Genomic DNA, 12312 nt, shown 5'->3' on the forward strand with positions numbered 1-12312 from the left:
CATTTAAACTCACTCGCTCTGATGAAAAGACAACCCTAACACTCCAGGAAGCACAGGGAAGCACACTCCTCCTTCAGGAAGAAAAGGATTTCTTTTGTTCAAAGGTCTGCTCTATGACCACATATCACTCTGGATCTCTGTTCTCTGAAAAGAAGAGGACAACAATCCTCACCCCTTGAGTAGACAGAAATACTAGTGGAGAGGGAGGGGTAAGGGGTATGGTATAGATGAGTTATATCTTTTTCATTTCTTTTTGTAGCGTGATGCAAAAGTTCAAAAAAATGATCATGGTGATGAATACACAACTATGTGATAATACTGTGAACCACTGGTTGTGCACCATGTATGGAATGTTTGTATGGTAAGAATGCTTGTATGCTTGTGTTTTATCAATAAAAATCTAAAAAATAAAAAAAAAGCCATTTGTCATTCTGAAATCTCTATTAATGTTGGGTATGCACCCTTTTTTACTAAGTATTTTACAAAAGTGAGATCATATTGGACTTCCATATTATCTTTTTTTACTTAGTAAATTCAAATTAAACATGTCCCTACAGTAATCGATTTTGATATTTTTAATGGTTACAATGAATATGCTATAAATATCAAATACATCTCTAGTTATTTCTTTATGAAATCATTCTGTAAGAAGAATTCTTGACTCTCTTATATTTTTTAGGATTCTGGCAATTTTGATTCCTGGTATTTAATAAGGGTGCTCAAGTAAATACTAGTATTACCAGGAGAGTCAAAAGATTTTAAAAGACATGAAAGTTTGTAATTTTTCTTTGGCAGCAGTCAAGTTCTAATTTCCTCATGAGATATCATGATGCTGCTATTTCAGGTTACCTTGAAAGGTCACTCCAAAGGTGGAATGTAACAACACATTTACTTAAAAAATCATATGCAGCATGGTACATCTCTAAGTGCCACACTTCACGATGGGGATCCACTGGCTTCTAGATGGAGTTCCAGGTCTGTAATAAGAATGATACTGACTTTATTCCTCATGTTTAGGTAGTTTCTCTTATCTATATTTTTCAGAACATCATCAGTTACCTGGAATAGGTCCACTTATTTACAAAAGTAAAGTTAAGTGTTTTCCCTTCTGGGAGGGATGGATGGTCCCCAAATCCTAAAACTGAATCCTATAATATGCAGCAACCAAACAGTAAACAGTCCCAGGATTTAGGAAATGGTACAATTCCTTTTACTATAAAGGCTGTTTTCTTTTAAAGAACTGGAATTCTCTGATGAATGAACAAAAAAAAGAAAGTTAGCAAAATATCTAAAGAAACTGACTCTTGTATACCGATGATTAAACTTTACTGGTGATTAAGATATTTCATAGACCCTGTAGGTTTTCTCAATTATAGAGACTTAACTTTATGCATCATTGAAATTATATTAACCATTTAATATATTTATTTAAAAAACTACTACACAAATTACTAGCATTTACTGTTTATTATATGCCATGCTCTGTTTTACATATGCTACATTTACATATACTATTTCATTTATTCTGCAAAATAATTTTATAAAGTGGAAATTTTAATCCTATTTTATAGATGACTAAAGAAGCTTGCTTAAGGCCACCCAGTTAGTCAATGACAAGCCAAGATTCAAATCCAAAACAGACTCCAAATTCAAACTTTTACAACTATACTACACTATATAATACTTAATAAATAATCACGTGTTAAGAAAACTATGTGACTTTTCGGTTGCCTGCCTCAGGGCATACTCCCCCTTCAGTTCAATTTGCAGACACTATAAAAACACCTTTCATTACTATTTCCTTAATCAGAATTTTCATTGGGCCTTCCCACTGCCTGAGAAGTGTATTTCCCCTTAGCCAACTCTTATTTATTCCTCATATCTCAATTTAAATGCTATTTCCTCAGAAAGAACTATCTTGACCTTCTAATCTAAATGAGGCCTCCTTGTTCTTATAACCCAAAACTACCCTTCTTGCTCTTTTGGGCTTTTTTCATAATCTGCGTACTGACTTGTTTAAAGCTCCATGTAGGCAGGGTCTGTATCTGGTTTGTTCATCAATCTGCACCCAACTCCTAGCCATGTATATACAGAGCTTAGCATTAGACCTGCTGATGACCGAGATGCTCCTTTGATGAACGTATATGTGAAACGAAAAAAAAAAAGTAAGCTGAAGAGTCAAAAACTTCCCAATCTGGCCCTAATGTAGCTTTTCAATCATATTTTGCTACTTTTAACCAATTTGCTATTCCATGTGGAGATCTTTGGCTCCCTCTGTGAGACTGTAAATCTTACCTAGCCTTCAACATTCAACTCAAAACCTAAGACCCCTGACCTACACATACCCAGCCTCCCTAGGTATGTCTAACAGATTCTCATCTGCCCCCTATACTGCATTCCCACCCTTTATTATAAACTGTTTTAGTTGACTCTTAAGACAAGTAGCTATTAGGTCTCCATCTAGATTTACACAGTCCAATACAGTAGCTACTAGACACATGTGGCCATTACGTATAAATTACTTAAATCAAATAAAATGATGGTTTGGGGCCTACTGTAAAGGTCCTAAATTGTAAGGTTGTATAGCTGTCACATATATTCAGGAGGCGTAAATGCTAATTCTAAATTCCCTAAGACGCTGAGCTGTTTGTATATAACAATGGTTGTTCCCAGAAACCTCAGGTATTTATGTGACACATAAGACTCAGAGCTACAGCTCTGAAACCATGAAAGTCAGCATTACCCCATACAGGAGCTGTTTAAAAACTTGAAAAAGTGATCACACTTAGAGCAGAGATATGAATGAAGCTGATCTTGACAGGATTAAGGTATATCAGAATACAGGGTAAAGAACGATGTCCATATTTTAAAACTTTAACTTCCGTGTAAGACTAAAGGGAGAGATGTTTACTGGGTGCAAATTTATAGTTTGGGTAGTACATTTCCTAATTTAACTCGCATGGTCAGTTTAGCTGAACACCATTAAGTACATGGAATCATGAATAGGGCATGAGATTTTGTTGGTTTGTCCAGGTTAGTGTGATGCCCCGATATATTTCAGAGTAACCTGGGTAGTGAATAAAAAACTATTTTCAAACTCCCCTTGGGGGACTGGGGAGAAAGGATGAAATATTAAACTTCCCCATTTGGAGAATTTCTGATATTCTCGCAAGCAGTGGGGACAACCAAATCGATAGGCTGAGCCATCAATCTTGGTGTTCACTCCGATGAAACTTACTCCTGCAAAGAAATAAACTAAGCTAAGCTAACTTAAAATTGGGACTAGGTGTCACCCCCAGAGAACCTCTTTTGTTGCTCATGTGGCCATTCTCTCTACTGCCAACTCAGCAGGTGAATTCACAGTCCTCCCTACTATGTGGGACATGACTCCCGGGGGTGTAAATCTTTCTGGCAATGTGTGACAGAAATCCCAGATGAGCTGGGACCTGGCATCAAGAAATTGAGAAAGCCTTCATTTTTTTTTTCCTTGGAACATTTGCATCTATTCAGAAAAAGAAATGAAGAGAAAACAGAAAAAGTTCAAAATACCATACCCCCCACTCACTGATCACCAGCATTTCACTCCAAATTTATTTTAGCATTTGTTCCCTCTATTATTCATCTTTAGTCCATATGTTTTACTCATCTGTTGATAAGGTAGATAAAAGGAGTATCAGACACAAGGTTTTCACAATTGCATAGTCACATTGTGAAAGCTATATCATTATACAATCATCTTCAAGAAACATGACTACTGGAACACAGTTCTACATTTTCAGGCAGTTCCCTCCAGTCTCTCCACTACATCTTGACTAACAAGGTGACATCTATTTAATGTGTAAGAATAACCTCCAGGATAACCTCTCGACTCTGGAATCTCTCAGCTATTGACACTTAATTGTGTCTCATTCACTCTTCCCTTTTGGTGGAGAAGGTTTTTCTCAATCCCGATGCTGAGTCTCAGTTCATTCTGGGGTTTTTCTCAATCCCTTAATGCTGAGTCTCAGCTCATTCCAGGATTTCTGTCCCACATTGCCAGGAAGATCCACACTCCTGGGAGTCATGTCCCATGTAGACAGGGGGAAGGTGGTGAGTTTGCTAGCTGTGTTGGCTGGAGAGATAGGCCACATCTGAGCAACAAAAGAGGTTCTCTTGGGGGTGACTCTTAGGTCTAATTTTAAGTAGGCTTGACCTATCCTTTGTGGGGTTAAGTTTCATATGAACAAACCCCAAGATTAGGGGCTCAGCCTATAGCTTTGATTGTCCACACTGCTTGTGAGAATATCAAGAATTCAATTTGGGTAAGTTGAATTTTCCCCTTTGAGAAAGCCTTCTTGGCTAAAAGGGGGAAGAGGGAAATGAGACAAAATAAAGTTTCAGTGGCTGAGAGATTTCAAATAGAGTCAAGAGGTTATCCTGGAGGTTATTCTTATGCATTATATAGATATCCCTTTTTAGTTTATGGTATATTGGAGTGAGTGGAGGGAAATACCTGAAACTGTTGAACTGTGTTCCAGTATCCTTGATTCTTGAAGATAATTGTATAAAGATACAACATTTACAGTGGGAATGTATGTTTATGAAAACCTTGGGTCTGATGCTCCTTTTATCTAGCATATAGACAGATGAGTAAAAAACATAGATTAAAAATAAATAAATAATAGGGGGACAGATAGTGGTCAATGAAAGGGAGGGATGGGACGTATGAGTTTTTTCTTTTTATTTCTTTTTCTTCAGTGATGCAAATGTTCTAAAAAATGATGATGGTGATGAATACACAACTATGTGATGATATTTTGAGCCATCCCATTGTACACCATGTCTGAAATGTATGTGTGTGAAGATCTCTCAATAAAAATATTTTTTTAATTAAATAAAATATAAAATTCAGTTCCTCATCTACATTAGACATATTTCAAGCACTCAAGAGCCACATATGGCTAGTGACTACCATATTGGATAGCACAGATATAGAACATTTCCATCATCAAGCAATCTCTAAGTGCTCTGAACACAAGAACTATTTTATACTTCTTCCTATTCCATATAGTGAAGATGGTACCTAACCTGCACCTCATAAAGACTGAGAATTCAATAATATAAGAGATTTTTAACATGACCCTAATTATGTTATAAATACTTGTCTTTCATATTAGCATAGGGTATATAAATTAAGCAAACGCACATCCCTGGATCAAACCTTCTGTTGTTTTTCCAATAGTATTTCTAAAAACAGCTAACCAGGCAAACGTTTGTATGGCATTTTTCAGTTTACAAACTATCTTCATATTTATTATCCACTTCACTCATGCATTTTCTGTGAGGAACACAGGGATTCAGGTTAAGTCTGATATTCACCATCAGGGGAATTTCAGCCACTGTGCAAAATAGCCACTGTGCAAAATAATTTTCCTCTGTTCTTATAAGCTTCACATGAGCAAGAAGAAACTGTGGCCAAGAGAAGGTAACTTATCTGCACCTAAGAGCAACAAAATCCATGTCCATCCTACTGTATCTCCAACTTTTCCCAGGTGAAGTACTTCTAGAGAGACATGTAACCAAGAAATTAGGATTTAAGGGATGATTTTGATTACTGAAGCATTATATACATACTCCTTTTTGCTTTCTGGAATACTGGAGTAGACAGAGTGAAATACCAAAAATCTCTACATTGTAATCCAGTTGCCTTGATCTCTGATAATGATTGTACAGCCTTTATCTTGTGCCCTTATGATTGTAAAAACCATGTGACTAAACTTCATTTATATCGATTTATTCAGCTTTTCAACTTTAGAGTCCTGTAATCACTAAAGACAGCCTTTAAGTGTTTATTAATGAAGGGTCTTGGGTTAGCCCAGAACTAATCTATAACAAGTTCAAAATTATCTTGCTAACTGTGACTGGATCTAACCAAAATGGGCCTTCCTGACATGTGCAGGAGCTTTAACTTCAACCTACAAGTCACCTTTACCTCATTATAATACTAAAATTCATGCCCATCATCATATTAAGGCCACCATTTTCTTATATATGCTCTGTGACTAAGTATGTAATCAATCTGTACATATTCAATACTTAGATCACCTCTAATTACGACATCTGGGGCCACTCTGTTTATTCTTCTAAAACCTACCCAACTTTTAATTCTATAAACTATCAGAATTACTGCAGTTTGGAGAGACAGATTTTGGGACGAAAGGCCATCTAATCTCTTACTATGCAACTAGTAATAAGCTTTTTCTTTCTTTGAAACTCTGTGTCTCCGGGATTGGTCATTTGAATGCACTAGGCACTAGAATCCACCAAGTTTGTCTGGTAACAGACAAAGTTAATATATTTAATGATGGAATAGATATGTGCTAACAAAACTAGAATCTATCTTGTCTGGGGAAAAGAAAGGAAAACAAAACATAAAGAATAAAAAACTTTTATTAATACCAGAAGTATAATTCGATACTAACTTTCAAGGTAAACATTGCCTTATTTTTTTCTTTTAACTAGAAATACAGTTTATTTTGGAAACAAAGGGGCTAGATTAAGGGAACAAGGACAGACACTTTTGAAAAGCCTAATTTACAAGATATTTTAAAAGACATCTAGTAATATTATTGAATATACTATTATTATAGGGAATATGTACTAAAATACAAAGACTAATATTAAACAGTTATGCTAATTATATGTCTGAGACATATATGACATATTATTTCAAAGTGTGTCCCCCAAAAAGTGTGCCAAACTTATTTCAAACATTTAAATCTTTAATAATGACCCAAATGCTTATTAATAATTATAAATTATACACTGATACATTAATGAGATTTCACTATAAAAATAAGGTTAAGGAGGGCAATGAAGTCCTAATTTTGATACATATGATCCGGAAGAATTAGGACTTGTTCCAAACTGCACTGTTAACCTGTCAAGCCAACGAACAAACTCAGTTTTCTTCAAATCTAAAATAAATATTCTCTTCTAGTTCCTAAAATGATTTTTTAATTAGACTTCTTTCTAGCCTCTGCTATAATTTCTTCAAGAAAAATAACACCAATGATGAGAAGACAGGCTTTCATTTGTTCAACTTTTTTTTTTTTGAGGATGTCTCTTTTTTGCACCAAGGTTTCCATTCTTAAAAAGGGATTAAAAAAACTGCTATACAAGAAGGCATCAAAGCATTCTTTAGAAGGCCCAGTAACCACTATGGTTACTGCCAGGAAATCAGTCCAGGCACTCCCATTTTGAAAAAGACAGCAGTCATAAAGTGTAAGGGAAGCGGATGGTGTCAGGTGTGTTTTAAGGCCAGCAGTATTTTGTTTTTAATAAGGCACAGTTGCAGGTCTCCAATTGTGTGTCACAAGGGAGCAGTACATCTGGAGACTTCTTAATTCTTTTATAAGCATCACCACGGAGGTAAAAAAAAAAAAAACAAAACAGTTCCTGTAAGATGTAGGTTTGGGATCTCTGTTAGGCAGAAAAGCTCTAGGGGTTAGAACGCTTAAGAATAATAATTCATGCGTTCCAAATAAAAAAACAAACACTAAAAATTAACTCCACAATTAAGTGAAAATGCAAATCTGGACTCCATACGTCCTTTGGGGGAGGAGGGAAAAGAAAAGAGCTACATTCTTGCTTCTTCTTTCTTTGTAGAATGTTGGAGCTGCATCTCTCTCTCTTTGAATAGCTTTTTCACTCGTTACATACAAGCAGAAGTGTCAGAAAGAATACAGACCCTTCTATCATCTTCCCAAGTTACTCCAAACAAAGTGGAAAGGAGGAAGAGAAGCATCAGACTTGTAGTGCCGTGCTTAAAGAGCCCAAGCGTGTTTCGATTAAAATGAGTTAATATGTGTTCTGTAAGTAAGAACCAGCTAATGCTAAAAAGTGTCGAGGTTTCACCTGCGTTACACCACCCCTACTGTGCCTACAGAAACTACACTCGAGAATGTTCTGCTCACCTTCTAAACAAGATGTTTTGTTGGAGTCATTCTATATTCTTTTGACAAGTAGAGAGGAAAGTCCAAAGCAGCCTCAAATATACCGTCAGTAAGTAAACTGGGAGTATTTCTGTTACCTAAGATTAAGATGACGGGTCACCCTACTTAGCAAAGTCTAGGATGAACTTCAAAAAGAGTTGTGTTTACAAAGCATATACAGACCCACACTCTTTGTGTGTGCCCTTGTGTCATAAATGGATAGAGGATGTGAACATACCGGTGAAAGTCGCTGGAGTTTCAAGAACTCCTGGGAAAGCGATGGGGAGGCAGAGCAAAACAAAGTCATTCGGTTTTTCCGAGGTCACTTCTAGGGACTCGCCAGCGGGCGCGTTCCGCTCCAAGCGTCAGGGGCGGTAAGTGACCCGGGCCGCGGCCGACAACGATCTGGCCCCGAGCTCGCTTTTCCTGCTTTTCCGCGGACGCTGGAAACCAGGAGCCGCGCACAGTCCGCCCGCTGACCGAGGTCGGCTACAGGTTTGGACCCGCCCGCCCCTTCGACCCCGCGCCCTCGACGACCGCCGGCGCGCGACTCACATGTGCGGGTTCCTCCTGAAGGCGTTAGTGATATCCTTCACCACCCGCTGCACCAACACCGCCACTTCCTCGCTCGTCTCGGCCATGTTGGCGGCGGCCGCGGAAGCTCGGGCGCGCCTCCGGGAGAGTGCGGAGCCGCCGGCGGGAGTTCCGCGGGTAGCGCGCGCGTGTGCGACGATTTGGCCGCGCCCCCGCCGCCATGGCCGGCGCCGAGCCCTTCCGGGTCAGGCACCCGGCGGCCGGGGCGTGGCGCCCGCTGGGGTTGGCGGCGCTCGGTTGTTCCCGGAGCTGGCTTTGGAGGCCGCGGAGTTGCGGGCCGGAGTACAATAAATTCCCGGTAACCCGGTTTCTAAGAAACCGAAAAGATGCTGCATGTTCGTCTGCAAAGTAATCTCAGGCCCGGTTTTACTCATTTTATTATATATAGCTGTGTATATAAATTTTTAAAAATCTGTTCAGAGCCGAAGAGCAGCCATCAAGATACAACCTCAGAGCCAGAGGCCGCCCTGACTCCCGCCGCTTATTCTCAGCTTTTCGGGGAACCAGGCGGTTCCCCGGGGCTTCACGAGGAAAGTTAAATTGAGGACATGACGTGAAATACGTCAGGCACAAAAGGACATGTATTGTACGATCTCAATAAGATGAGCTAGTTATAATAAGTAAACTCATAGAGTTAAAGTATAGAATATAGGTTACCAGGTAATAGAACATGAGTGGTGGATACTTATTGTGTGCAGAATTTTTTACTAGGTTGAATTTAAATGTTTGGAAATGGATAGCGGTGATGGTAGCACATTATGTGAGTGTAATTAGCGGTAGTGAATTATGTGTGCGATTGCGGTTGAAAGGGGATGTTTAGAGAGTAGAGTATGTCACTGGAAGGAAAGCTAGAGGATGAAAAGGGGAATATATATAACACAGTGAATCCTGTGGTGAAAAAATAAACACGCACGTTTAGTCCCGTGATGTTTCTGAGAGCTTGTTCGCTTTGTTTTCCCGTCAGAAGGGATGAGGAGGTCCAGGGAAGCTCAGGCGGCCCTCTTTGGCCATGTGGGTGACCACCTTTTGTTCTTGTGTCCCAATTTTGGCCTCTGAGTGGCTGTTTTCGGAAAATTTTAATTAAAAAAAAATTCTTAGTGCATTAAAGAAAGAAAAAGTGAAGAAGTTATTGATGTCTGGGCATAAGAAGTGGAAATAGAGAAATCGTTTTTACATTTTTTCAGGTGTACCTCATTTTGCTTATTTCATATCATTTAGAAATATTGAAGTTAAAAAAAAAAGGCCCTGAAAATTTGGTTTAAATAGCTATTTTATCTGGGTACAAATAATTTTTGTAGGAAGAAAAAGAACTTTCTAGTTCATTTGAATTTTGAAATGCCATAATTTACATTCTCATCTATCTGTTTTTCTTTTGCCTTTCTGTGATAGAAAAATCTGGCTGCTATTGGTTCAGTCCTTTTTTTTCCACCTTTGAAATCTATATCTTTTACAAGCTATTTTTTAAAAAACAAGCTTATGGTATGTTTAATGTGAACATATGCAGTGCGTTTGAAACACAGGGTATGATTGTGCGAGAGTAAAAACCTTCCACCATATCCGAAATTACAAAGCATTGAAAGAGAACAATCACTATACCCAGTGATTGTAGTGCCTGTGGGTTTGTTTATAAAGGCTAGGCCTGCCATATAGACGTTGGCTTTCTGGTTTTTAAGGAAGTGAGACAGAATTGACAGAATTGCAGAAAAGCAAGACGGGTTTAAGAATGATTCATAAAAATCAAACGAACAAGACTTAACCTCTGGCACGTTCTAGAATGAGACAATGAAATGAGTGGAATGTGTGCTTAAATTCCAAGGCCAACCACAACCTTGCATTATCCTGGTTGCTCTAGGAGTGTAATACATCCTGAAATGCTTTGAGCTAACCAGTGATGTCCTCTTCACTTAGTCACAATCTTTCATCCATTTCTAAAGTCTGTGCAGAATAAATCCTGACTGGAAGGGGCAGAGCTCAAAGCAGCATACCCAAAAATATGAAAAATTACCTTAGAATTTCTTTTAGTTCTTATATTTCACTCTAATATATTTGTATTTGTTTCTGTTTAATTTTTTATGTATTTGTTTTACTAGGAGAAAAAGAAACTTTGTCCTGAAATCTCAGAATAAAATTGATATTCCAATTTATGGGCCTATGTGCTGGCTGACTGTATCTGTCTCTGTCTCTCTCTCTCTATCTGTGTCTGTCTGTGTGTGTGTCTCTCTCTCTGTATTCATTTGAAATACATGATATTCTGTATGTCTCACATTTCTTCTTAGAGTTCATAAATAGTTTCACCCAATTATTAAGGATCTACTATGTATAGAAGTTGAACATTTTAGAATTACAGCATATTAGGATTCTGATACAACCCCCAAATTTTACAAATGAGGAAACTTAGTTCCATAGAAATTAAGAATTGAAATTTGTGAGCTTTTATAATGAAATGCATATAATAATAGGATATGATAAGTTTAGCGTGACTTTGTTGAAGGACTCAAAATTATATGTTCAAGCATGTGCAAAATTTATTTATTAATAATAATAATTAAATGTAAAAAGCTTAAATACCCAGTGATGGCCATTGATTAAATAATGGTAAATCCGCATGTGAAATACTATTTAAATATTTAAAATCACATTATGACTAGACTATTGTGCTGGTTTGAAATGATGTATGTACCCTAGAAAAACCATGATTTCATCCTAATCCCATTTTGTAAAGGCAGCCATTTCTTCTAATCCCTATTCGTTATTGTATGTTTGAAACTGTAATTAGATCATCTCCCTGGAGATGTGATGTAATCAAGAGTGATTGTTAAGCTGAATTAGGTGACGACATGTCTCTACCCATTTGGGTGGGTCTTGATTAGTTTCTGAAGTCCTAAAAAGAGAAAACATTTAGAAGAATGAGAGATTCAGAGCGAGCAGAGCAGAACAACATAGCCAAGAGAAGCAGAGTCCACCTACCAGCGACCTTTGGAGATGAAGAAGGAAAATGTCTCCCAGGGAGCTTCATGAAACAGGAAGCCAGGAGAAGAAGCTAGCAGATGATGCCATATCCACCATGTGCCCTTCCAGATGAGAGAGGAACCCTGACCGTGTTCACTGTGTACCTTTCCAGATGAGAGAGGAAACTGTGAATGTGTTCGCCATGTGCCTTCTCACTTGAGAGAGAAACCCTGAACTTCATCGGTCTTCTTGAACCAAGGTAAATTTTCCTGGATGCCTTAGATTGGACAGTTCTATAGACTTGTTTTAATTGGGATTTTCTCGGCCTTGGAACTATAAACTAGGAACCTATTAAATTCCCCTTTTTAAAAGCCATTCCATTTCTGATATAGTGCATTCGAGCAGCTAGCAAACTAGGCCAACTATATACTTAACTGTTAAGGTGACTTTTACTTCTTAAGTAATACAAAAAGCAAAATATAATTTTTGTAATCAAAGAAGAAAGAGTTTTAAAATATGTTAACTAAAATGCTCATATTTATTTGTTGATTGTCCAACTATCTCTTCTGCTATTAATTTCTCTAGGTAGGTAATGATTTTTTAAGTGACCAAGCCTCTAGTTACTGTTTTCATGGTTGTGAATGTAGTTTGACACTCCTCCCCATCCCTACCCCCCACCAAATCACACCTTTCATGTTTTAGAAGAATATATGATGATGTGGGAAAATGTAAATAAGAAATGACAAAAACAGGTACCATACAGCATAAAATATGATTCTAATTTATATATACATTA

At 37.8% G+C, this 12312-nt stretch overlaps 2 protein-coding genes across 9 annotated transcripts in view; one reads left to right on the top strand and one right to left on the bottom strand.

The window, feature by feature from the left end:
- Positions 1-8706, bottom strand: part of PTAR1 (protein prenyltransferase alpha subunit repeat containing 1) — a 76220-nt gene extending 67514 nt beyond the window's left edge. Inside the window, exons 1-2 of one of the 4 annotated variants that reach the window (XM_077148396.1) lie at positions 8212-8460; positions 850-977 (exon numbers count right to left, since the gene is read on the bottom strand). In XM_077148396.1, the coding sequence (XP_077004511.1) occupies positions 850-920 (71 nt within the window). In that variant the 5' untranslated portion in view covers positions 921-977; positions 8212-8460. Of the gene's footprint in view, positions 1-849; positions 1433-8211; positions 8461-8528 lie in introns of those variants that run through there. The other 3 variants (XM_077148392.1, XM_077148393.1, XM_077148397.1) reach the window with 3 other exon arrangements.
- CFAP95 (cilia and flagella associated protein 95) overlaps positions 8012-12312 on the top strand; it is a 218905-nt gene continuing 214604 nt past the window's right edge. The window contains exon 1 of one of the 5 annotated variants that reach the window (XM_077148401.1): positions 8012-8043. Coding sequence is in view for 1 of the 5 variants with exons in the window: in XM_077148398.1 (XP_077004513.1) it covers positions 11708-11775 (68 nt within the window). In the remaining 4 variants the exon portion in view is untranslated. Of the gene's footprint in view, positions 8044-8775; positions 8916-10816; positions 11776-12312 lie in introns of those variants that run through there. The other 4 variants (XM_077148400.1, XM_077148402.1, XM_077148405.1 and 1 more) reach the window with 4 other exon arrangements.

The sequence above is a fragment of the Tamandua tetradactyla genome, chromosome 2, assembly GCF_023851605.1.
Source record: "Tamandua tetradactyla isolate mTamTet1 chromosome 2, mTamTet1.pri, whole genome shotgun sequence".
Classification (NCBI taxonomy): Eukaryota; Metazoa; Chordata; class Mammalia; order Pilosa; family Myrmecophagidae; genus Tamandua; species Tamandua tetradactyla.